Here is a 24,697-nt window from a genome sequence, read left to right on the forward strand (position 1 = left end):
TCCAGTTATGTGGTTGGGAAGAAGGAATGGATTGGAGGAGGGAAAAGCCATCACCACCTAATCCCGGTAACTCCGTGTCGGAGTCCCAGACCCTCCGACGGGCTTCATGTGAACCCGGTCTCTTTGGCTTGGCTGCACGACGGCCTAGTACCCATGTCATCTTATGTTTGGCGTCCGAAACAGCAGACAAAAACCCACAACAATGCGGCTTTGTAGCAGATTAGATCATGCCGTCGCTGGCTCGCCGGCATTTGTGCAACCAGGGGTCTGGCGACGCTGATCGGCCCGTTGTAACTCCGATATCTGATGGTGTTATCGTCGACCCGGCCTTTTTAGTGACATCCACAACTCCCACCTGATTTGGCCGGCATGGAGCCAAACGGTGCGTCCAGTGTTGCGCCCTCAGCGGCGCCCTCCGCGGCAGACTTGATTCTTCAGCAGAGGACCGGGGCATCTCAAACAGGGCCGGCAACAGTGCAACAGGCGGTCCAAAAAGGCGATGGCAGTCTCTTTTCGCAAGTGACCAGCAATCCCTTGTTCACGGCAGTATGTACCCTTTCGAATGCCATTGACATCGGTTGGTATGTTCAGATTATTGACCAGCTGTTTTCCATAGGGATTCGGTCTGGGAGCGCTGGGCGCAGGATTGACATTTGCGCAGAGGGGGGTCCGCCATGGCGCAGCTCTGTTACGTCGCCGTATGCTTGTGGATGTAGAGATCAGCATCAAGGACGATTCATACCCATGGTTCCTCCACTGGATGACGCTTTACCAACAGTCACAGCTGAACATCACCCGCGCAGCCGCGAATAGCACCGGTTTCGTCGACCGTTTCCTCCACAAAATAACCCCCGGCATGCGCCACCTCTCCATCCAGACGTCAAAGGTTGAACACTCGAATGGAGCTATCCATACACATTTCTCTCTGATACCGGGGCCTGGAAAACACATCCTTCGCTACAAAAACGCGTTTGTCTTTGTGAACCGCGTGCGCGAGTCCAAATCCCGTGACATTCAAACTGGAAAACCGTGGGAGACCATCACCCTGACCACCCTCTACTCTCAACGACACATATTTGAAGACCTCTTTACCGAAGCTCATGCATACGCTGCAAAGTCACATGAAGGGAAGACAACAATCTACAATAGTTGGGGAACGGAGTGGCGGCCTTTTGGCAACCCTCGGCGCAAGCGTCCGCTGGAATCGGTCGTACTTGACGAGGGTGTCACGGAACGCATTGTGGGTGATGTCCAAGACTTTATCTCCAGCGCTGGATGGTATCATGATCGTGGTATTCCCTACCGACGCGGATATCTCCTGTACGGGCCTCCCGGTACGGGTAAAAGCTCCTTTATTCAGGCACTGGCCGGCGAATTGGACTACGATATTGCAATTTTGAACCTCAGCGAGCGTGGTTTGACCGACGACCGGCTGAACCATCTGCTGACTATTGTACCGAACCGAACTCTGGTTCTGCTGGAGGATGTGGACGCTGCTTTCTCTAACCGGCGCATGCAGACCGATTCAGACGGCTATCGCGGAGCAAACGTTACTTTCTCCGGCCTGTTGAATGCGCTCGATGGTGTTGCCAGCGCCGAAGAAAGAATTATCTTCCTCACCACCAACCACGTTGAGCGACTTGATGAGGCTCTGGTCCGACCCGGGCGCGTAGACATGACCGTACGTCTGGGCGAAGTGACACGCTACCAGGTCGGTCGTCTCTGGGATCGGTTCTACGAAGATATCGATACCGATGGCTCCCACCGGAAAATTTTCCTCGACCGGCTGCAGCAACTCGGCTTGGTTGAGGACGAACAAGGTCACAAAGCGGATCGATCGAAGAACACTAGCGCTGCAGCTCTGCAAGGGCTGTTCTTGTACAATAAGGGCGATATGCAGGGCGCGATCGCGATGGCAGAGGGGCTTACCTATTCTGTTCATGATGAGGCTTCGGAGCATGACCAGGAGGGTCGACGTGACTAACTGTACCATATGATGTAAATATGACCCTGCATGATCTTGCCAATGTATAGATATCCTGCTCTACCTGCAACCCTGCAGCTGTCGTCGCCCAATCTTCCCCGGTGTGGTGCCGCCAACACCTGGTGTTCGCGCCGAACCTCAGCGGGATTGAAACTAACGGTGTGACTTCTGCACGAAGCCGACCACCAATCTGAGGTCAGAACCGCCAGAAAGAAATGAGGTTGAGGGGTTCGGCGCCAATCAGCGGCGCTCATCGTAGCGCCGTTCTGCAGTCGCCATCCCCGTCCCACTATTGTAACCCAATCACACCTGCCCGCTGCTAAGCGCCCAGCCAAAAATAGGGTTGTCACATCCTATGTTCACAGCGTATCGGCGCATCTTGCTGCGATTTCGCGAGATCCAGCAGAACTCGTCGAGGGGTATGGGGTATATGTCAGTCGAAACGCCCGTCCCCCTGTTTACGCTCTTTCGCGTCTTCAGTCGAGCTCGCCTGGGACATCGACGAGTCTATTGTTCTTCAAGCGTGCAGTTATTTTTGAGCACTGGAGTTACAATTACGAATCTCGAAATGAATCAATTCCAACTATTTCCCACACCCTCGCCGGAGGTTAAAGCGGCCAGGAATCCGTTTCGCAAGGGCGTCAAGAAACCCGCTGCGAAGGTGGAGCCTGCATCCCCGATCTCTCTCAACGAGATCAAAGACTCCGCTAAAGCTGAGTCTGTGCTGCTCCAGATCATCGAAGACACATCGTCTTTTCCTCCTCCGCCCTCACAACCAAAAACCACACGGTCCAAGTCGCCGTCTGTGACGGAGCCATCACCTAGTTCTAAATCTCCTCAACCCCCTCGCAGCCGAAACCGTCAAGAGCACAAGCCCATAGGCCGAGCCTTGACATCACAAGACAGTTTGAGCAACAGCAGCAGTAGCAATCACACTGCAAGCTCAAATGCGTCACCCCAATCATCTCAGTCGTCTGTTTCACCCATACCCATGAGATCGATGTTCCCTCGTTTTGATCCAAAGCTTCCTCTCGACAAGCAAAACAACCAACCTCAATTGCCTATAACTAGCCAACAATCGAAAAGATCTCGCAGGCCTCATCTCACACTTACTACTTCATCCGAGATTGACCATGTGTTGGGGCCCAAGACGGTCCCCGCGAGCGTGTTGAACTTCCCAAACGGTGTTTCGGAGTCTGAGGAGATTCGATACTCGTCTCCACATGAATTGGCGATGCTATGGGAGGCGGCCAATGGCCAGCGACCTCAAAATCTTGCCGCGACATACAACCTACGCATGACCAGGTACCTATCCAGAGTAACGTGTATTGTCTGATCTTTCGCTAACTTGCCTCTAGGACGGGGCCCGCAAGCTTCACATTTGGCAATTCCCAACAGGCATTCTACACACTACAGACATATGAAAATGATGAGATCTCAATCTCGCGTGGCGCCCCATACAAGCCCAACGGTGACGTTCCCATCATGACTCTAAGTCTCGAAGATCGCGGGCGCCGCGAACATCCCTACGATGGCCTTGTTGCACTTCTCTTTTCGAGACTCGCTGCCATGCTGGCTATCGAACAAGCAGACGAAATCAGCAAGCTCCATCAACTTGCTCCATCTGAGGCTGCTGAAGTGGAGAACAACGCCCTCAGACGAGCTGCTGGACAAGAATCTTGCCGTCTATCCTGGAACCGTAACGCACGACTCTATGAGCTTCGGCACCCCTTACTGTCCAAACGGCAGCCTCCAGCCCTAGTGGGAGCCGAGGGCATTCCGCTCTCTCCTGTCCGGTCCCAATCTTCGGGAATCTTGCACATTACTGTCTCTGCACCGTCCAGTGACACAATGCCTCATCAGGCTCCCACCATCATCGTCACCGGTCCACTGTCTTCGACTGCCGTGGCAGCAGCACAGCAAGCTGCCAACCCGCGCACGTCAACACTACCCGTCGCTGATTCGGATGAGCCGCTGGCATCACTGGATTTTGCTACCCGTACCCTATCTATCTCGCCCGCTGCTGTCATTGCCACTATTCCTTCGCTCTACGCGATCGACTCCCTCATCGCCGCAATGCTCGCGGTCGCCGTCTCGGACGAAGCTACCAATCCTATTCTAGCCGACATGGAGCTTGGAACACCCAGTTCTACTGAGTCAGGCGTTTTCATGGGGCAGGGCATTGATATTTCGTATCGCGGCCCCCTGATCACAACCCAAGCGGAGCGCGAAGACTACGCCGAGAGTCTCCAGCTAGCGTCTCAGATCGAAGCAGCGAACGCCAGAGCCGAGGGCACATCAAGAAGAAAAAGCTTCTTCAAGTTCTGGGATAAACCTCCGTCGGCAACACTGGCCAGGTTGCAAACGTCGAAGCAGCAGGTTGTTGTTGAGGAATTTGACCTCGAAAAATACGGCTGCTACGGCAGCGGTTCTTCGCGCGAAGGCGAGAAATTGCCTGGCATTACGCGAACGTTGTTGAAGGTTTTGTTTTTCGGATTAGAGTTGTTGGTCAAGGGGTTGACGCTAGCGGTCAGGATACTTGCATGGCTGTTAGTTCATTCGACGCGCTGTGTTACAAGTGAGAAATTCTGAGCTGGTCTTGGATCGATAGTTTGCTGAATTGGGGGATATTATTGGAATGTTTCTTGTCAAGCCGTTTTAGAGCGATGGGAGTAATAATCTGGCTGGTTATACCCAATGGATGAATTCTGTTTGCATCTCCGTTCAACCGCTCCGTACTTTGATATGTTAGTTTCGGAAGGGGCTTGCTCACTCCGCCACCAACCCTGAAGCATAGACTGCTTAACTAGGCGACAATTGAGTTGGGGCTTGAATTACAGTTCTCATTATTCAAACCATGCAATTACTCCCAGCACGTATCGGCATGTCTGCAACTCCAGCACAGTGAGAGGAGTGGTGAAAGCTTGAATCAACCCGATAGGCCCTCATGCACCTTGCGGTGAACTTGGGCCAAGCGCCCCGCCCCACCCCTGACCCTCATTCCAGTGGCTGGGTTACCTTTCGATGGGATGACTGCTTATCGTGGAGGCTCTAAGTGGGTCACTAATCTGGGACCCCTATTCCTCTATATAGCACATTGTGCCTTGTTGACGCCACTCCTTGTTTCCCAGAATTCGAACTATAGTCTGCAGCAGAACTGGCAAGGTTCTGGGGGTTGGGAAATGAGAATGCATCGTATTTCAGGGCATTGGGCATCGGAGAGAATCCTGCTGAGACCCGTCCAATGTTGTGTCCACTGGACCTCGTATTCACCAGGGTCTTAGGCCTACTTAAGCCATCGCTTCGCGCTAAGGCACACTCTCACCAGTCACGCGAGGCTCGGTAGCGAGTAGGTGGAGAATACCCAGCCATGGCGCATGAAGGTTGATATGGCGGTCCCGTCCAGCGTACAAAAGCAAGCAGAAAACAATGGTTAAATGAGAAGCCGCGGGGCCCGGAGGGGGTCTTTAGCCGCTGTATATAGGGAGCGCTGGTGCGCTAGGGCGTGCAAGCTGACAAGTTTCGGAATCCCTCGCCGTCACAATGGTTCAGAAAATATCAGCTGGGTTCTGTACCCTTTCGCTGCTCCCATTGATACGCGCTCTAGTGTTCACGGGGCCTTCCAGTACTGCTGCTGCCCATCATCCATTACGGCTAGCACTCCCTGAGGCGACTCCCGGCTTCGATTCAGAGATAAAGGGCTTACATCAACGAGCTGATACTTACGATTCATATACTGGGGGTTCTGTAGATGCTGCGACGAGTACATATGTTTCGTGGGCAAGCGCCAGTGTATGTGGCTTTGTCGAAGGGGTGCTGGACTACTGTGTGTATTCATGCTTCCACATTTACTCTCCACTACTCTACTGCGACTGCGCGATTGTCGAATACTGACTCTTTCAGCATCGGAGATTGCATGCGTCGGCTACGAGTACGGCTTCCCACAATGCCTCTTCCATACAGCAGGCCCTAGCTATCCAGCCATGGTGGGCTGTTGCGATAACGCCTATACCCCGAAATGCCGATTCAAGACCACATGCTACGATAGCGAGCAAGTCGCCAATACTCCTACTCTGACTGAGTCCACGGCAAATGCATTCGCAGTTTTATGCACGAGACCAACGGCGGCGTCCTGCGTTCAGTGGACCTACCCTGGCCTGTCGATCACTGACTACGGCTGCTCGAACATTGAGACTACCCAGACCGTGTATCTGTCTGCCACGCCATACTCGCACAATATCCCCGACAGGAGTAGTGTCAGCTATGTGGGTGGGATTCCCACCGTAGGCTCTGTGGTGGGGTCCCTGGTATATGATAGTTTCATCTCGGATTACGTCGACAGCAAGGCAGCATCATCCGGCATATCATCTGCGCCGGCTGCCTCTACCACCTCGACTGGATCGTCGTCGGGATCGTCGTCGGGATCTAACTCGGCATCCGGGCAATCCACTTCACACAGTTCATCCAACACTGGCGTAATTGCCGGAGGCGCGGTGGGTGGAGTAGTTGGGCTTGCGGGAATAGGGGCAGCCATCTTCATGTTCATCAAGATGCAAAGAAAGAAGAAAAGTCAACGGCACGAATATGAACCCGCGTTGGGAGGTGACAGTGCTGCACCACCACCGCTTCCTTCTCTGAGTGTCCTTCCCTCTCCCTCGGAAGTGGACGGGTCTTCATTCCACAATTATGTGGCTGTTGACCCATACAAACCAGATCACAATTTCCACTCTGCACCTCTCCCTCAAGAAATGGACGCGCGAAATTTTGTTGCTGAGCTCCCTGCTTCGCCAGAAGATTCACGGCCTGTTTCCTCCATGAATCAAAGGCCAATATCTTATACATCGGGGCCGAGGCACTGAACTTGGATATTGAGCAATGATTGATGTCGCTCCCTCTAATTCAATGATCCCCTTTTTTTTACCCTATTCATGTCTTGAGGCTTCTTCTTTTGCGCTGTACATAGGTCTTAACTAATGAGAAGAATAGTTGGAGTGTTCATAGATTATACAACCTAAACAATATGCATATATCCAGATTCTTCAGTCATTGCTTTCCAGAGCTAGGTGAGGGTCATCTACATACCATATCTCCTCTGCTGGGTGGGGCTTTCCTTTCTAAGCTAAGAAGCACTTCGCCCTACAAAATTGTTTATTGTGTGAATCACTTTTTAATGGCCCTCATTTATCATCATGCATCCTCATGGGTGACTTGTTCCAGTTCCCACTTGTGCGAGGTCCAGTATTGAAGGACCTAGAAGGGGTAATGGGGGAAGCGGAGGCGACATAGTCTTGCACGTCCACATTATGTCGATCTATCGCGAGAAGGAATGCTTTGCCTTCTTCAAGCAGGCTGATGGCGTTATGGCCACTGCGACCCCAGGGGCCCCAGGTAGGTAGTAGCACTCTATCTTAGGAATACACGGAGCTAAAGGAAAGCTAATTCCGATCAATATTGTGCACACCGTTCGCATCTTTCATGGCAACCCATTGCTACGTGCGCTATCTGCCACCAAGGAAATTCAAGAGGTTTCATTCAAAACCCTCGTAACAGTCTCCCAGGAGCAGAATGAGAATATCGTGGCGTACAACAACGCCATCATGGATTGCTACCACCAGATCTTGCAGCGGAGGATGTTCCAGAAGCAGGTTACCGAAGCCAGCTCTCAGCTGATGAAAGAGAACCGCGGTCTCCCGTCCATTCTGGGCTTCTGCCAGAGATTTCGGGACTAGATGGGGCTCAGCGTCCTGCGGACAATCAAGCACAGTGTCCTAGCGCTCCAGTTCTGGAGTCTATCAGCCAGCAGCGAGATTCAATACCACAACATCTCCGGGAATGCTCTCCAACGCGGACGAGCTGGAAGCGCTTTAGGTTAGAAAACCCGTTGAATGTGAAGGGCATGCTGTACCTTTCCAAGCATGGCCACCGAAATAGATTCGAACAGCAAATGGTAGCAGTTGGCCACAACACCACAGCGCCCAGGTAGAAGTTTCTTTGATACGGGCACTTTCCTGAGATTGTAGTAGATGAGGCACGGGGCGTCCGCCAGCTCACTGAGCAGATAGTCAGGGAATCGAGTTCCAAACCAATGAAGAAGCTATTACAACTAGTTGGGGGACCCTCACGGCTTTTGTGACTTATATCATAATGAATAGAATTTAGCACAGAACATGTAACTTTGGCTTGTCCATCACGTTGGATCGGAATATTTATTCTCCCAACTACTTATGGACAATCTGAAAATATCAATACCTAGTAACATGATGAAGGTGCACCTTTCCCTTGATTTGAAAACTTCCGATCGGCCTATTCTTTCCAGCTTGTGGCCAGCCCCAGCCTGAAAAAACTATTCTGATTGTTGCGTCGACAAATTCACAATAGAATCAAAAACTGTACGAGCTACCAGTTCAAGCGATGTGAGCTGAAACAGAGTATTCAAATTTAAATTAGCGATGCGGTCCTTAACGCCCATGGACATTCCTCGGAGGAAAGGGTAACTAGGGATGATACTAGGCACGACGGTAGGGCCATGGTAAATGGCCCATTCTTTCGTCATTCCATAGCGATCAACATGGGCGGCGCAGATTTCACGGAGGGTGGAAAATGTGAGTCCCTCGTCACGAATCTGGGCAAGATGCCAACCCAAGCTTATACGCACCACCACGGCAGCGTCCCCGTTGTTCCGTTCCTACTGGGGATACATCCAGAATGCTTCAACGTCATGGCCGCCCATTCACCAGCCCCAGGGCATCAAGGGATATCGAGAGAAAGGGCCAATTACGTGTCTTGTTTATTACCATCGTGATTCTTTACTTAAGCCAACACTGCTCCCTAGGCCGCCGCACTGAAGCTTCATTTTCTACTCTCTTCTCGTTTGCCTCAGTTCTAGACCCAATTGCCCAGAATGCGTTTCTCCGTCACTGCTCTCTTCCTTGCCGGTGCTGCTTGTGTCACCGCACAGATCACTGATGACTTCCTGGGTTGTGCTGTAAGTTATCGTGTATAGACAATCTTCATGACAACAATCTCTAACGAGAGTCCCAGGCCGCTGCCCTGGACAGCATTGACGTCTCCAAGTTGGCCGATTGCACCGACTTGACCAGCACCGAGTGTCTCTGCGCCAACAAGGATGCGATCACCGAGCTGTCCGACGACGCCAAGGATGCCTGCGACGCGGCAGGAATTGGTACTGCCATTGCTCTAAAACACTCAATTCTAGAAGCCAAACTAACCAGTGCACAGACCTGAGCAAGCTGAATACCACCCTGTGCGCCGACACTAGCAACACCGCCGCCCCAGCTCGTCACGCTAGCAATCCCATGGAGCCCGCCACCGGCCGCGGAACGACAGAGAACAGCAAGCGTGCCTTCCGTTTCTCGGGTGATGAGGCTGCCACTCCTCATGTCATCTATGTGACCGAGACTCTCACCGAGTGCAGCTGCAAGAGCACATCCGCCCCCGCCAGCCGGATGCACATCTCCCAGATTCCCGTCAGTGTGCCTGTTAGCAGCAGCATGGCCGCCAAGGTGGCTGCCTCCACCCCTGCTTCCACTCACAGCGCGATGATGGCCGCCTCTTCCTCTGTCATCTTCGGTTCTCAGATGTCTGCTGCTACCCCCGGCCCCAGTGGTGCTAGTGCCAATCGGTTCAAGACCTTCCAGGGTGCTGCCCCCAAGGCCAACGCTGTCCGCAGCGGTGTTGCTGCCCTCGGTATTGCCGCTGTCATGGGCTTGGTGATGGTTCTGTAAATGAGTTTCGTGGGTGGATACTACGAGAACGCTTCGGGGGTATCTTGTTCTTAGGGTTTCTTTTGTCATTCGGGAGTCTAGAATGGTGTCCACGAGGGTTTGGTTTCAAGACAGCTTATCTTCAGTTAACATCGAAATTGTAATGATCAATGAAATATGAGTGTCGGTACGACATTAAACTAACCAGTCGTCGACGCATTTCGGCACTGATCATACTTGTAGGAGACACCAAGAATCTAAGAAACGTAAAACGGGTGGCATTTTGCGAGAGTATATCACGTCCATTTCAGGCGTGAATGGCTTGCTGCACACGAGGGTACAGCTCCACCAATTTGTAGTAGATATCTGGATGATCGTTAATCATGACTTGAGGGTCCCAGCCCATAGCCACGAAGATCGTTTCGACGCCACTACCAATGGGAGTCATGAAAACCTGGCAAATCTGCAGGCCAATCACAAAAGCAAAGGCCATAATGACAGCAGTGAAGTCTCCATCGTGGTTGTAGGCGGGCTTGGTGAACTGCAGGTATAGATAGGCCAGCAGGGCGCAGACGTAAGCGACAAAGGTCGAGCCCATCGTCAAAACAGGACCCATCAAGCAGTCTTGCACCAAAGCATCAATGCCACGATCGCGCATCATTTTCCACGTGTCTTTCGCAGCTGGGATATACGCCTTGCCATAAAGTGCGATGTGGCAGAATGCGTAGCGATTGAACAGGGTCACGAGCCAGTCAAGCAACGAAATAAAGCATCCGAGGATCCAGATGAAGATACTGCCAACCAAGTTACCCCGAGCCGCTTCTTGTCGTTGTGCAACGGAGCATGCCTGGCGGAGCATGTTGATGAAAGCAATAATCAGACTACCCAGGCTGATACTGCCAAAGGAGTAGGTAGTTGCCCGACGGAATGCGCCGCGAGTGGAGCCCTTGGGCATTCCACCAGCGGACTTGCTCCAGAAGTACCACGATCCATACACCCCAGCGATCGTTGTATGCACGGTGTTTTTGATCCACTCGCTGAGCCAGTACATAGCAAATGTCACATACACAGTCAAGCCAATAACTTTAGCGGTACTGCAGCCACCATTCTTGCAGGAAGGGTTGGTACCGGTGGAGTCCGGCTCATAGGCGACATATATCGAAACCAGCGTGACAGAAAACCAGGCGGCGAAAGCCACAGTCACAATCCCACCGAGCGCGCTGACCAGAAAAACATGCCCATAACCGCGTGCAACGTCCATGGTTGTCTGCAGCATAAAGGCCGTGAAGGGGATGCGTGGAATCCAGCTGATGAAGCAAATGATCGCGAAAACACCGAAGATCAAGAACACTATTCCGCCTCCATATTGCCCTCTTGCGATGTAATAGATACCGGTGGCCAGTGCAAAAACGATATTCAAGATGCCAGTAGCCCATATGAAGGTTTTCGTGAAATATCGTGCGGCCATGAAATACGCCCACGAGAAGACAAGAGCGACACAAAGGACGAAGATAAAAAGCACCAGAGTATTGGTGTCAAGCGAGAAATCATTCGACGAGTCGTAGATACCATCGCCGTTAAACCCCTTGTTCGCCGCATACTTATGGATGGTTACTCCCGACACCGCGACATAGCCCAGAAAGACAGCAATCAACTGCGATGAAAATGAGCTTGCGGTTTCACGAGACAATGTACAGTACAGTCAACCTACCAGAAGACCCGCCCAGATGTCATTGTACTTGGGCTTCTCGATCTTGAACGCTTCATCAAAGGTGCTGTAGGGCGGCGGATTATCGGGGAATGGAGGCTGTTGCGGCTTTTGCTCGGGGCCAGATTGCTGATAGTTGGCTGGCTGTTGGTAATCGACGGGTGGCTGGTAATTGCCATTGCGCTGATCGTAGTCGTTCGCGTAATTATCGTTCTTCTTGCCGTAGGGAGCTTGATCCTGGGCGTCAAAGCCCTGTTTAGGGTCGTAGTAACTAGCCGCTTGTCCGCTCATAGCTGCCTATTGCGACGATCGCAAAGTCGACCATTCAATGGAACAGGCGTACAACCAGGAGAGAAGGAAATTAAAAAAAGGGGATTGGAGCGAGAAGATGGGGGGACCTGCAAGGAGCTTTATTTTCCGCATTTGAATCCATGACGACATGCAGGTGCGACCACTGGCTTCACCGCGGAGGAACTACGATCGACCCAATAATCGGCCTTGCAAGGTTCAGGGCCCTTCAATAGCGTCGAGCCCGGTTTTTGATCTTTCAATTCGCCAAGAAACCAAGCAGGTTGCCTGCCGAGCAGGCCTTTGCGCTTTCTTTCATGTGCTATATACAAACTATGCAAAGAATTGCAAGACGTGAACAGGATATCTAATATGCCATATGCGAGGCGATGTGTGATGCCTTTTTCCCGAACTTCGAGACGCCAAGAAATGCAAGGGTTGCGTCGCTCAATGTGCTGCGGGGAGGGTCTTCCCGACGTGCCTTGTCGGCTTGGACAGGTCAATTATAATTAAAGGATTAGTGGATAAGCATTTGGGGCTTTTGTCCCGCTTGGTTTCCCGGTCGCTTTCGAAGCAGAAAAGCGGATAGCGACAGCCGATGGGGGATTTGAGATGAATCTGCAAGAACGGCTCCCAAATTCCATCAATGGGTCGGTTCTCGATGAAATGCGTGCTGCTTGAGCTGACGCCAGGAGTTCACAACCCGGTGCTCGATGTCAGGACCTCCATTTCGCGGACGGGTCGGGAAGGCGTCGGTCGCAGACTGGATTTGGCCCTTGCTGAACGCTACCGATCGCCGCAGCCTCTCCTGTCGAACAGCGACTCGTCGTGCGGCTCGTAATTCATCGATGCGGCCCTGGCCAACACGATGGCGTCGCAAGAAACAGTCCTCAAGCAGAGCGTTGGCATCCAATAATTTCTTAGGCAAAGTTTGTACCACTTGGAACACTTCCATAGGATCCGAAACACCCAGGATATCTCGTTCGCATGCCTTGAAAATGGCAAGTGAGACACGGAAGAAGGTCTTGGAACCTTCATAGAAGAAAACATCCCAGACTCGCAGTGTAGTCTCAAGAGGTAGTGTTCCAATGAAAATAGACATCAGCCAATTCGTCAATCCCAAAGTGATGTCCGGCAGTCGCGAGTTGACGGTGAGAGGAGGCGCTTTACCGCGACTGGGTTGGGATCCATCCATGCTAGCAATCTTGGCATAGATACCCGGCATGGTGTCGCGAAGCAGCACCATGAGGATCCAGAGATCAATATTCGCACCTTCCAGACTAACCTCATGGGTGCCTGGCAGGTACATGGAGGTGATAATGTGTAACATCCAGAACGCTTTTTCTTCGGGAAGGAAGAGAAGGAGCATTCCGGTGATGAAATTGAGCGATTGCGTGTAGCCAACTTTGGGGTTATGAAGGGCAAAAGCGTACAGTACTCGACGCAATGACTGGATCATTTGAGTCTCGGTTGTAATGCCCGAGTCCTGAGGCCCTGCAGTGTCGACAGGCTCTGGCTTGAAATGAAGATTATCGGGAAATGTACGATGCAGATCTCGTTCAATGTGCTCTTTGTCATCATTGCTAGGAGAAGCCATCACTTTCTCCACAAGTTGATTGTAGTGACCGGGGTTGCGGTTGAGGTGCTCGTACCCGCCGGCATACCAAAACCATGCAGCGCCCCGGAACTCGGACGGGATACCTTTGCGCACAAAGCGTTTAACCTTGGAGGACTGCGCGGGAAACACCGTGGGATCGCTCGTTTGAAGACCATGCTCCTTGAGCATTTCGTACCATTTGGCTCGACGAAGTGCAGCATAGCGGGAATACGAACCCTTCCAGGCTTCGTACTGGTCGAGGGTCACGTATTGTGTTGCTTTTCGAAATCCATAGTCGTCCCGCGTGTCATTTCCAGAGTTGAACGGCGGGGGAACGGGGCCGGGTATGATTATCTTCGACGGTTGTCGCTGGCGGGAATATTTTGAATTAGGCGATGCTTCTTCGGGGAGTGTGGGTTCTAGAGGCGTGGGGTCTGAGGGCAGTGATGATGGTGGAGGAGTTTGTGGTGGAGAGGCGATCACCGGCACAGATTCGGCAATACAAGGCGCTGATGATGCGGGCTCGAGCAATACTGGTTCTGGCAGGCTGGATTGCGGAAGTCGAGGAATCGAGTGAACGTCTTCAAGCGATGTTGTCCTTGGTGGATATCTGACCTCCTCGAAGGGCGCGTCTCTCGAAGGGGGTGGTGTGATTGAGGGTGCCTTGCTCTCAGCCCGCGACTTGGGCGAGGAGGGTTCTTCAGTCACGTCGCTGAAACCATCGAGATACATTGAGATTGCATCTTCCACACTCATCCCGCCATCCATTCCGCAGGGAGTGTCGGGAGTATCCGGCGATAGATCGGTAATTGAGCTGCTCTTCGTAAGGACGCTGCTGCGCTCCGTGCCAGAAGTCTGCTCAATGCTGGAACTCGACGTCATAGCCGAATTGACGCTCGTCCGGAGGGTGTTATTGTCTGCAGGCCCATTCGACGGGAAGCGTGGCAATGGCAGACCGTGGGCACTCAAATCTTGTCGGCCGTCAGGAGATTCTTGCAGCCGTGGCCGTCTGTTGGGCAACCGGGAAGTCGACATGGAAATGCGCAGACCGCCTCTGATAGGCGGCACCTTTCGGTGGTTTGGTCCGTCGAAGTCATTGTCGCGGGAATACCAATTAAGGGGGGTCCGATCCGGGGGTGGTGTGAAAGGGGAAGCGCGACCCGTAGTTTGTTTCGCTTTCCATTCTTCTCTACCCTGCGGCGAGCCCGCTCGGAGCGATTCAGGGAGCCATGGCCGGTCATCTGTCGCGCTCTGTGCCCCTGGAGGCAGAGGTGAACGCGAACGCGGGTGATGCGGAGAGTGGGGAGAGCGTGGGGACGATCTCGGAGTCGATTGTATGGTTCGTGGCGCGCGTGGATCAATCTTCAAAGGGTCCAGCCGCGGAGGGTGAGGGATCTTCCGACGACCGCGCAGGTCGGACTCACCCAAGGGAGGAGGGTAACGAGAGGTTCCATTTTCTGTGACCATGGCCACGAGCTTGCACCCAGATCCCGCTGGACATTGGTTTTCGTGACTGGCACGGGCGCGCTCAATGGGGGTGGTCGGAGACCCTGAGAGGCGTAGAACTGTAGAAAACGCGGGCAGGGAGAGAAATCGTGTCAGAATGGTGTACGCTGTACACTGTACGCTGTACCTGTGGCGGCGGCGTTGAGAAAGCACGGGCGGAGTTGGGAAAAACGAGAAGGCTTGAGCGGATAGCTCGTAGGACGCCGGATATCTTCCAGCAGCGGGAATGGCCAAAGGACGCAAAAGAAGGACTAGGAGAACCCGATGACCCCGACACAGCCTGCCAGAGGAGTGGAATGAGTGGGTGACAGGAATCTGGAATGGGAAACCGGAAAAGAGGCGGACGAAGCTGAGACAAAAATCAACAGACCCGATTGGAGCTAGTGTCACATGACGTAAAGGGCAAAGGGCGGCGGTTTCAGGATGCGCTTCGATTGAGATTAATCAATTTGAGGATTGATTTCGAACTCAATCATATTAAATATGACGGCTCGCATGGCCACCTTCAGTTGTATCCATACAGTCCGGGGCACAAAACAAACTTGTTGGTCATAGCGTCGTCTCCGTGGCTACAACCTGTGCAGTATGTATAGCGGGAGCTTCCCCAATGCCTAACGGCCGTGCCCCGGGAAGAAGCCGACCACGGATGTGTTGTCGATCAGGAACCGTATTCATTGTTCAATCACCTGTGGCACCCTCGCTCTCGGGATTTGTTCTGCTCCCCTAGCAGTAACCCAATAGAGCACGAAGCTCACGAGCACGTAACGACTCATATCCTAACGGTCTTCTAGCCGCTGCGATTCGAATGCTGGCAAAATAGGGCGACATGTCCATCGCCATACCCGGGGCTAGCCCCCGTAACCGAGAAACAACAGGGAACAGGGTTCGACTTCGGCTTGTTTCCGTGGGCCCATTCCTTCTAGAAATATTGGAGTGTGGATTATGATCGCTCAATTTTGACCTGGCCTGCTTAGATGAGCGGATTATGGACAGAGTTGTATCAACCTGAGGGCCCTGGGATTCACTTTGGGTACATGAGCGGAAGGGTGAATACAGTTCCGTAACAGATCTATATAATAGGAAGCAACGCATGTTGAGAATCCTGCAGGCCTCTGAACCAATCCATGCCGGCCGTGCTCGCGTCTGCCGGTTAAGCCCCTTTTAATAGGTCGAGCAATAGTCTTGGACCCTAGTTGGATCCACCCCAGCGGCTCGCCCGCGATGCAAGTGCGATGCAAGTGTGAAGCCAGATTTTGAAGCCCCTTTCCGTCGGCAATGCTATCTTTGAGTCCGGCAGCAGCCATTGGCTCTCTTATGATGCCCATTCCCGCCATTGTGCGGGGTTGCGGACCAGTCGGCGCCATCCTAGCGCCCAGTGTTCTGCGCAAGCATGTCAGAAGCAACATGTCGATTTTGCCTGCACCACAATCACACCGCGATGAGAGACCTTAGGCTAGATTGTGACGGGTCAACCTCACGTCCATGTGTTTCTGTCGCACAAACCACGCGTTGATAGTTTCCCAGTCCCTCTCCGGATGCTCAAGCTCAATCTGAAAGAAAGAAATACATGTTAGATACCCAAAATAATTTCATAGAGGAGGCACTGTACATCTCACCTTATACATCAAAAATAGAGAGTGGATAAGCTTATATATCTCCAGCAGACTAATGTTCTTCCCAATGCACGTCCTTGGCCCGGCTCCAAATGTGAACGTCGCTCGAAGCATCTGTTGCTTCCGGGCCAGGAAGGCGGCTTCAGTCTCCCCATCCGCCTGCAACCACCGTTCCGGCCAAAAGGAGTCAACGTCCCGCCCAAAAATGGCATGACGGTGGATGATCCAGGGGTTAGCGCCGACAATGGTTCCGGCCGGTAAAAAGGGCCCACCGTTGGGAAGCTGAAGTCCACCGGTGGGGACAATACGTTCTAAAAGTAGCCCAACAGCCGGATGTAGGCGGAGCGCTTCTTTGATCACCGCATCGAGATACGGTAGTTCCTCTTGGCTTTGCGTCCATGAGACGGGTAGGGTAATCCGCTTTTCTTGATAGGCCGTAGTGAGCTCTTCATACAGTTTTTCCGTGACCCTGGAGCTTTTCAGGGTGTAATAAAGGATTGCTCTCAGTGAGATAGCGGTAGTATCGGACCCAGCATTCATATTGCTGACAGTATATGAGAAGATCTGCTGGTCCGTGACAACCTTTGGATGCTCCTTCTTCGCTTCTAAGAAGCGTGCAAGAAAGTCTCTGTGCGATGGGGTGGAACTTTTGGCTAGGTTGGTTGTTGACCCTGATTGCTTGAGCCTTTCATCTAGACGAGCCCGCGCAAAGCGAGCCACAGCGCCCGTTGAACCTCCTTGAGCAAGTTGTCTCAAGGGGTTCTTGATGAAAATGTAATCAAGCCACGGCATTTGACCAATCTGTTAAAATGATTAGTGCGATGTGTCATGTCGCTGACTGCGTAACGATCTTACCTTTCCAGAGTAGTCTAGCATCCGCTCAAGAGCAGCAATAATGCCTTCCACATCGGTCCCTTGTTGCAGGAATCCCAATGTCGTGCTGAATGTCAACACGCCGATAACATCAAATGCATCTTTTCATGTCAGCCTGAGGGTCCCCAATGAGTTGACTGTCAAGGGGGATTTTGTGGCAACAGAAGAACCTACAGTATTGCAACCATAGTGCAATATCACACACTTTGTTTCCAGCAATAAATTCATCCAGTTTCTGGAAGAAAGTATAGATTGTATCATCAACGAAGGGCTCGAATTCGGTCAATGTGCTCATCGAGTATGCTGCCGATATAGGTCGCTTGATAGCAGCGTGGAAGTCTTCATCTGTAGTGGTGAACAGCGTGGGAGTCGGCTTGCCCTTGGCTAGTTGTTGCTGCACATGGTAGAAGTTGGTCTTTGGAGTGCGTTAGCGCCCTGCTGAATCATTCCTGATCCCATGACAAGCCTACTTTCTGGTAACCCTTGTTGATTCCGTAGATCATTTTCAGTGCATCCAAATCCCGTACGCTCACTACCTTTGGCCCCAGTCGCACATAGTCTCCGTACTTCTGGTGAAGTTTGTACAAGGTCGCCTCAGCGTGGCCGTTTGCAACGTCAATGAACCTCCAGAGGTTGGTTAATTTGGCGCAAAATGGCCCAGGTATAGAGCATGCCCCTGGTGTGAGGTAGTTGTGTGTGAAGTGAAGTACGGTGACAAGAAGAATAATGGTCCCGACATTCTGGCCCAGGAAATATATAGAGTCCGAGATGATCCCCATGTTATCTCAGTCTCGCTCACAAAGATGGTCATAATGAAGAAGACACGGGGCCTAGCCCTTTAAATAATATCCAAGCAACCTAATTCCCGATGAGTCTAGGTTTTATTAGAATTACATCGGCTAACTAAATGCCGGGGAGTGCCCCATGGGGTTGTTTGCGGGGAAGGTAGTGAGCGTTATCGAGGTATAATTCCGCTACCCAGCCGTCTTATCCATGTTAGCTACGGCATGTAATGCCACAACCCCTTTACCTTGAATAACACCCACTATAGCCCCTCCAAGGGAATCACTGAAGCTTAAATCGATGAAAGATTCCGGAAAGCCCATTTTTGACGCAGCCCCAGATGTTCATAGTTCAATGTTATACGGAGCAAAAGGGGCACTGGGGCTGTCCCTAGAGAAATAGCAAGAGCCACCGCACCATGACTTTGTGACAGGACGGTTTCCATTCCAGTAACTGGCGGAGTACCTGTCTCTACTTTGAACGAGCACTTCCTTGCACTGAAAGCAAAAACACAGGATTTGGTGATTTTTTCTGCTATTTCTCTCTAGCCCGTGATCATATTGAAAAGAGGCCACTGAGTCTCGTTTTTGCCACTGGATTGATTGACCATAGATAAGATTTTCCTTCGCCCAACGGAATCGCTCCGCGGTGAGGGGTCCTGCTTAACTACAGACATGACCAAAACAACTTCCGGCGAGGAGAACATGGCTATAGCAGTATAGAATTCATTCTTTATTTGTGTATGTTCATAGTATGCAGACCATCGCAAGTCCTGGATTTCTTCCAGGCCTGCCTGACATGACCTTAGGCCATGGCGGAGAAAGGATATTGTCTTCGAAATCTTGTATCAAGGCTTGACAGCATCAGATCATATAATGTGGCGCAAGTATTTATTTCCTGACCCCCGTCATTCGCAAACCTACTCAGATACGGCCCATTTCCGGGTCCACTCCCGCGCGATCTCGTCGTAGCGCTTTCGGTCGTTTCTGTATTGCTCTGCGATCCGCCCTTCAATAGCGTCGTCAGGCATCGGCTCCGCAAGCAGCTGACGTGCGAATTGTAGGACAGCTGCGATCTTCGAGCTGGGCTTCCACTCATCCGCCCGTAGCATTCCTAAACACATGCTCCCCTTTTCATCATTTGTGACATTTGGGTGGTAGATCTTCGTTCCAAAGGAGACGGTAGGCGGTTTGAAGGGGTATTCGGTAGGCAGGCTGAGCTTGACTAGGAAGCGGCCGTCCTAGAGTGGTGGCAACGCGTGTTAGAAAGGCCGCTCACAGGGAGGACGTCGGGCGGGCTCCGTGCCTCTGAATGCCCCTGTCTCCGGCCAGCTTGCCGCCTGGGCACGAGGAGTGCTAGGGATTGGTGCTGGTGCCGGAAATTTCAACGTTGACGTACTTGGTATGGCGATCCTTCGGGCCCATCCATGAACACTTTCCACTCGTACAGGTTGGCCTCGTCGACCAATTCGACAGTGATGCCCTCAGGAGGCGACTCGACGAGCTCGGTCAGCTCCTATCAGTAATGGAAAAGGTAAGCAGACAGGTGGCAGTAGAAGGAGCACCAAAAGATCTCGTACCTTAGCTATGCGTTTCTGGCTACCCATATTATCGAACTTAAGGCAACCCGTAGCTGGGCGCGTGATGGAGGGTGCGCGGTGGTGGCGGAGGAGAACTTGGCGATGGAGATCAAAGCCACGCGCGACAACAAGTTCACTGGAAGAGAATGTAAGAGGCAACCCAAGTCTAATCAGAATCTTGGAAAAGATCAAAAAACGCAGGGTGGTGACTCAGGGCGGGGGAATCAAGGGGGGTAGCTTTGAAGCTAGAAAGCCCGCTGAGTGGGGTGGGGGAAGACGTCAGTCTCAGCCTGGCAATCGGGCACGGCCGAGGTCAAGGTCACCGGCCCGACTCTTCCTATTAAAAGCATACCACTTAATAACCATGTAATACGCCAGCAACACTAAATATGGACGTCTAATAATAATTCTACGGTTAATCGATTTCCGCTCAGTTCGTGTGATGAAATTTCGATTTAGCCGGTCCAACCTAGCTCCCAGTGTGTCAAATTTCGCATGGTTAAATTCAATTACTCCCGCTGAAGCATCACCATCAATCCCATTATTCCCAGAAGGACGGTTTTAAGCCAGGGATGTTCGCTCAGCATGATCGTGACGTACCCAACCATCGGGATGTCTGCTCAATAGTTAGCATATTCGCTCCTGGGGTAATGAAATCCTTAACTCACATCCTCTTACGCTCCCTACAATATCCTCGGAGCGATCAAGGTAGTCCTGGTCATGCGCATAGCTGAAATAATATGAATCAGTAAGACAAGGAACCGAGTGAAGCGAGGAGGGACAATCTTACAGCTCTGTGTCGTCTGCGAGGTTATTATCGCCCTGGAATCAAGGGACGTATATGGTTAGCTTTCAGAATATACAAGACGTGGCCAACAGATACAAACCTTGGTCAGGAGCATATGGGACGGTGCTGAGTCACTATAGGTCCTTAGATTAGCATCGCAGCCTCCTTTCGAGTCGTCACGACTCCAATGCGGGTACAAGCAAGAATTAGTAACGTACACTGTGATCTCCTTGACTTTCTTCGCCTTTCCTTCGACCTCGGGGTATGTCCGAACAACTCGATGCACGATAGGGATGTCTTTTCCGCGCACGTTATAGACGACGATCTCTCCAAGCTCCGTTCGAGGGCTCCGATTCCACAAGAACTGGAATTCATTAGTATGCCGGACAGCACATCAAGAGGGTGGGATCTACCAGAAGATCTCCTCGTTGGAAAGCAGGCTCCATACTGCCCGAAAGCACTACAACAATGGGGGAGCTTGATGCTGATGCCACGGATAGCCCCTTCCAGAGCATGAAAGCAGTGCTCAAAACCTATTTGTCGAGAGATGGCATGGTTAGTCTTGTGCTGCGGCGTCAGGGTATACTGGGGAGAGACATACCAGAGCAAAGTTCAGTACCTGCGCCACGGTGGTTCGGGCATTGGCCATGCTGGAAGAGAGCGAAGACAGCATGCTGGGCGGCTGGCGAGGAACCGGTTTGATGCTGTTCGCGAGCTTTGTTTGTGCCGAGCTGGCAAGCTGGCAGAAGATTGCGGAGAGGTGGCCTCACCGCCGATCGGCGCCGGGCGGTGGGCCCGCTTGGCGCTCATCCGATCGTTGTTTACTTTGTGCGGTCAAGCAGTTTGATGAGTCTGATGAGCAGATGAGAAGGAGACTTAAGAATTCATGATCTTTTCATAATGCGCGACTGGTGTTTTGTGTTACCCGCCTGCCGCAGCGTGTGTGAGAATCCCTCGGTCGCCTCTACCGATGCCCCCGTGGCCCGAGTTAGTATGTTTCTGGGCCTGTATGGCATCAAGGCCATCAACACAGCGTCGTGGTAGATTCGATTCCTTAATCGGGTGGCGCACTTAGGAAATGAGCGACTCACGTAGCGAGAGACGTATTGAAGGTTTACATTGATGGAACAGATCTGGGACAGGGATGGCTAAATTTACCTCACTGGGAAGTGCGAGGGTGAACTGCACCCTTGGATCTAGTGTAGTTAGTTACTACGAGTTAAACACACAGGTCCGGCAGTTGTCCAAAGATATCAAAACTGAAAAGTTTCAGCAACGGTGCGTGGCGTCAATCTTTTCCCCACCTCCCGTAGCCTGGATGCCGCCACATTGCATCTTAGAAGTCGATGATGCTCTGCAAGACGTGACCTGGCGTGAGCCGTTTGATCTAATTCATATGCGAATCATGATCGGATACCAATACGAGTTATAACATGTTGACCGGATACATACCATGTCAAAATAGCATGTCTACGCCCCTATTTCTGTTCCCGAGATCCATCATGCGCTCAGTTCCGATCATTCGATTGTGTACTTGACCACCCCAGTACCTTACATCTGTACCTAGAACTAATGAGCTCGTAGAAGAAAATATCTTCAACTCCCAAGTATAGACAGGAGCCATTATGGCATTGAACATCATGAAGGTTGAATGCATTAGATGAATATTCTGTGTGATTCCCAAGCAATATACGTGTACGATGTTGGTATAGTAGTTACGAAAAACGAAAAGAAGGCTACACACATAATCATAAAAGGTTAGTCCACCTAAACTGCACCTTCATAGATAGCTTTTGCTCCCAGGAGCCCCATCGACCCGGCGACCCGGTCGAGCCAGGTAAAGGCGCGCGGGTCACCTTTGTCAATACCCTCGCCAAGCTCGCAAACGAGACGGAAATCAAGAAATGGACCGCTACCATTAGGTGGTGTGCTGACACTCTGTCGAGTCGACGATGGTGATAGCGTCCCATAACTGGAGCATGGAGGTTCTTCCTCGACATAAGCAGGCAGAGTTAATCGGTTGAGGAGTTGTACGAGGATGCCGAGGGCATTAACAGAGGCATTGAGAAGAAGTGACGGACTTGTTTCGGGAAATGCGTTGGGCGCCGGCCCGATAAAATGATGGAAGATGATCCCTAGCTTCCGTTGGTTGTCCGACACAAGTAGTGATCGTAATTTGCTATTCAGCATCTGGAGCCGACCACAGGCGATGTGGATCCGTTTTGCTAGGATCACGGCCTTGGGAGAGGTCACAGAAGCGATCTCTCGTGCCTCTTGAATGTATCCGGGACATTTCACTAGCTCCATGAAAATCGCTTCATAAACATTGATATAGAACGACCATTCGCTCTGCTTCTGAGAGTCTTCTACTCGAAGGATAGCTGCCAGGTCCTGCCAGATATCCTCACCTAGGAAGCATGGCTCGCCTTCGTGGAGCGCTGCAGCGATAAGAAAGGGCCTGTAGGCAAAATGACAGACGCGCCCAGCCCCAGCCCGATGGAGATCCATCCCACGCTTCAGCATTAGATGCTTTACTGCCCTTGAGTGATATACCCAACCATCACGAGTAGTCCGTATCGTCATTTCATAAAAAGAGAGAAGAATAACTGCAATAAGCAGGGCATCCGAGGATGCCTCATCCGAGCCTAGTGCTTGTCTGATTCCCCCCAAAGCCTGTGAATACTTTTGCCGGCTGAATTGGTGGAGTCTGGGGTCCTTGGTGAGATGGGCAAGGTATTCTGCTGAGAGACACGAGACTGATGCATCGTAATAAGGCTTTGAACCAAAGTGTTTCAGAACCCAGTCCGGGAAGGTAAAGCCATCCCCGAAACGGAATTCATTATGGAAGAACATGGTGGGGAAGGAAGCGCAGATGAAGTCTTTGAAAACCCGTGGCTGTTGGCTGATGAAAGATTGATGAACTAGAGATGGATAAACACGCTCATCAATCGAAACTGTCGTCAAGACTTGCTTTCGTACAGATGCGTTATTGTGGGCAGCCTCAGGGTCGGGCTCGACGTCACTACGACGGACAACTGGGAATTTCTTTTGATACCGTTTCTGAAGACGGGGCCCCTCATCCTGGAATTGCCAAGGACGCTTGTATCCAGGGCATAACGCACCGTATCTGCGACATTGCATACAGTGCGGCAAAGACTGGTCACACTAATGCGAGGTCAGTTTGCTGTCGTAATACGAGAGAGAAAACACCGACCCTGATGCGTCGCTCTCGGCAGAGCAAACAGCCCTTGCTGTTAGGCACCCCAACCATTATGAGTTTTGAATGCTACTTGCCAGCCTTCCATCTCCTAGTGCCTGCCGTGGCACCTTTGACAGATGGTGATTGCTGTCTGGCTGACGCCGCATTTAGAGTACGCCCCTGAAAGAGTCCATCTCACCGCCTATCTCATTTGGTATATGGCATGATTCCTCCTCGTCACTTAGTGAGAACGCTCATTGGTTGTGGCTTCCCGCTCTCGTATTCCTTCGGCAATGCACCCGAAGGAGGACGGACGGAGTAGAAGCAGTGACGAATCGGAAGCCATTACTCTTCACGTGATGATTCTCGTAGACTACAGTAAGAGGTCCGGAGACAACCTTACTTACAGAATGTACAGTAGTAAGATTGTTACGGTAACTTGGCAGTATATATGACAGGCCTTGGGGACGTCAGCAGGAGCCTGATCAATCACACGACTCTTTGCAACTATACGCTAGTCTGGGCGAGAACAGGTCCCCTAATTTCTATAGCGCAAATAATTAGAAAGACCCCACAAAATAAAGGTGGGTTCAATTTGGAAATTATTCGAAGCTTGGGAAATATAGCCGAGTATTCTACCGCATGTCAGATTCTACGCGCGATCAACTCCGAATCGGCTGGGGCTTCCTCTCCATTCGGCAGAACATGCCGAGAAATGGGTAATGAAGCTCGCTTCAGATCTTTGCTTCCTGAATCTGCAAATCTTAAAGAAAGCGCCAAACCCTATTTTAAGGAACATGCTAGGAATAATGAAAATCATCTTAAAAGATAGGCTATCACGGTACCACAATAGCCACTAAGAGACCTTGTTGTACAGGTTGATAGAAGTAAGGAATAAGTATCTGCTTCAACTATATTGTATGTTCAGCTTGACTTTGACATCACTCCTTATTGTACCTTGATCGACTGCTTTAGTTAAGTGATTGCCAAGCTAATGGATCATCAGAGAGAGGGGACCCCTTAATTCCACCAAGAATGCAGATAATTCTCCATCCC

The 24,697-nt window shown here is 51.6% G+C and overlaps 11 protein-coding genes across 11 annotated transcripts; 5 read left to right on the top strand and 6 right to left on the bottom strand.

Moving 5' to 3' along the window:
• Positions 1-369: 369 nt before the first annotated feature.
• Positions 370-1,984, top strand: N7482_000496 (bifunctional AAA family ATPase chaperone/translocase BCS1; the record flags this gene model as incomplete). Its single annotated transcript, XM_056682621.1, has 2 exons — positions 370-546; positions 617-1,984. The coding sequence occupies 2 exons, from the start codon at positions 370-372 to the stop codon at positions 1,982-1,984; spliced, it is 1,545 nt and encodes a 514-aa protein (XP_056546227.1).
• Positions 1,985-2,552: 568 nt separating this feature from the next.
• On the top strand, positions 2,553-4,576 carry N7482_000497 (uncharacterized protein; the record flags this gene model as incomplete). Its single annotated transcript, XM_056682622.1, has 2 exons — positions 2,553-3,289; positions 3,343-4,576. 2 exons carry the CDS (start codon positions 2,553-2,555, stop codon positions 4,574-4,576), a joined length of 1,971 nt encoding a protein of 656 aa, XP_056546228.1.
• A 951-nt stretch (positions 4,577-5,527) lies between these two features.
• On the top strand, positions 5,528-6,843 carry N7482_000498 (uncharacterized protein; the record flags this gene model as incomplete). The annotated part of the gene is made up of 2 exons (XM_056682623.1): positions 5,528-5,810; positions 5,888-6,843. The coding sequence occupies 2 exons, from the start codon at positions 5,528-5,530 to the stop codon at positions 6,841-6,843; spliced, it is 1,239 nt and encodes a 412-aa protein (XP_056546229.1).
• A 444-nt stretch (positions 6,844-7,287) lies between these two features.
• N7482_000499 (uncharacterized protein) lies at positions 7,288-7,713 on the top strand (the record flags this gene model as incomplete). The annotated part of the gene is made up of 2 exons (XM_056682624.1): positions 7,288-7,372; positions 7,415-7,713. The coding sequence occupies 2 exons, from the start codon at positions 7,288-7,290 to the stop codon at positions 7,711-7,713; spliced, it is 384 nt and encodes a 127-aa protein (XP_056546230.1).
• A 1,172-nt stretch (positions 7,714-8,885) lies between these two features.
• On the top strand, positions 8,886-9,729 carry N7482_000500 (uncharacterized protein; the record flags this gene model as incomplete). Its single annotated transcript, XM_056682625.1, has 3 exons — positions 8,886-8,969; positions 9,026-9,167; positions 9,224-9,729. 3 exons carry the CDS (start codon positions 8,886-8,888, stop codon positions 9,727-9,729), a joined length of 732 nt encoding a protein of 243 aa, XP_056546231.1.
• Positions 9,730-10,015: 286 nt separating this feature from the next.
• N7482_000501 (choline transporter-like family protein) lies at positions 10,016-11,707 on the bottom strand (the record flags this gene model as incomplete). Its single annotated transcript, XM_056682626.1, has 2 exons — positions 10,016-11,362; positions 11,420-11,707. The coding sequence occupies 2 exons, from the start codon at positions 11,705-11,707 to the stop codon at positions 10,016-10,018; spliced, it is 1,635 nt and encodes a 544-aa protein (XP_056546232.1).
• Positions 11,708-12,347: 640 nt separating this feature from the next.
• N7482_000502 (putative GTPase activating protein (Gyp3)) lies at positions 12,348-14,768 on the bottom strand (the record flags this gene model as incomplete). The annotated part of the gene is made up of 1 exon (XM_056682627.1): positions 12,348-14,768. One exon carries the CDS (start codon positions 14,766-14,768, stop codon positions 12,348-12,350), a length of 2,421 nt encoding a protein of 806 aa, XP_056546233.1.
• Positions 14,769-16,255: 1,487 nt separating this feature from the next.
• N7482_000503 (cytochrome P450) lies at positions 16,256-18,072 on the bottom strand (the record flags this gene model as incomplete). Its single annotated transcript, XM_056682628.1, has 5 exons — positions 16,256-16,357; positions 16,424-17,221; positions 17,276-17,394; positions 17,468-17,708; positions 17,764-18,072. 5 exons carry the CDS (start codon positions 18,070-18,072, stop codon positions 16,256-16,258), a joined length of 1,569 nt encoding a protein of 522 aa, XP_056546234.1.
• Positions 18,073-18,995: 923 nt separating this feature from the next.
• Positions 18,996-19,790, bottom strand: N7482_000504 (putative ubiquitin conjugating enzyme (UbcB); the record flags this gene model as incomplete). Its single annotated transcript, XM_056682629.1, has 3 exons — positions 18,996-19,316; positions 19,475-19,591; positions 19,656-19,790. Coding segments are annotated over 3 exons (573 nt in total), but the record flags the coding sequence as incomplete, so codon positions are not given.
• A 374-nt stretch (positions 19,791-20,164) lies between these two features.
• Positions 20,165-21,115, bottom strand: sec11 (signal peptidase complex catalytic subunit SEC11; the record flags this gene model as incomplete). The annotated part of the gene is made up of 7 exons (XM_056682630.1): positions 20,165-20,271; positions 20,324-20,385; positions 20,446-20,477; positions 20,543-20,576; positions 20,661-20,806; positions 20,856-20,975; positions 21,044-21,115. 7 exons carry the CDS (start codon positions 21,113-21,115, stop codon positions 20,165-20,167), a joined length of 573 nt encoding a protein of 190 aa, XP_056546236.1.
• A 1,094-nt stretch (positions 21,116-22,209) lies between these two features.
• Positions 22,210-23,713, bottom strand: N7482_000506 (Zn(II)2Cys6 transcription factor domain-containing protein; the record flags this gene model as incomplete). Its single annotated transcript, XM_056682631.1, has 2 exons — positions 22,210-23,607; positions 23,657-23,713. The coding sequence occupies 2 exons, from the start codon at positions 23,711-23,713 to the stop codon at positions 22,210-22,212; spliced, it is 1,455 nt and encodes a 484-aa protein (XP_056546237.1).
• Positions 23,714-24,697: the final 984 nt, after the last annotated feature.

This window comes from Penicillium canariense, assembly GCF_028826845.1.
Source record: "Penicillium canariense strain IBT 26290 chromosome Unknown utg000001l_segment0_segment0, whole genome shotgun sequence".
In the NCBI taxonomy this organism is placed as follows: Eukaryota; Fungi; Ascomycota; class Eurotiomycetes; order Eurotiales; family Aspergillaceae; genus Penicillium; species Penicillium canariense.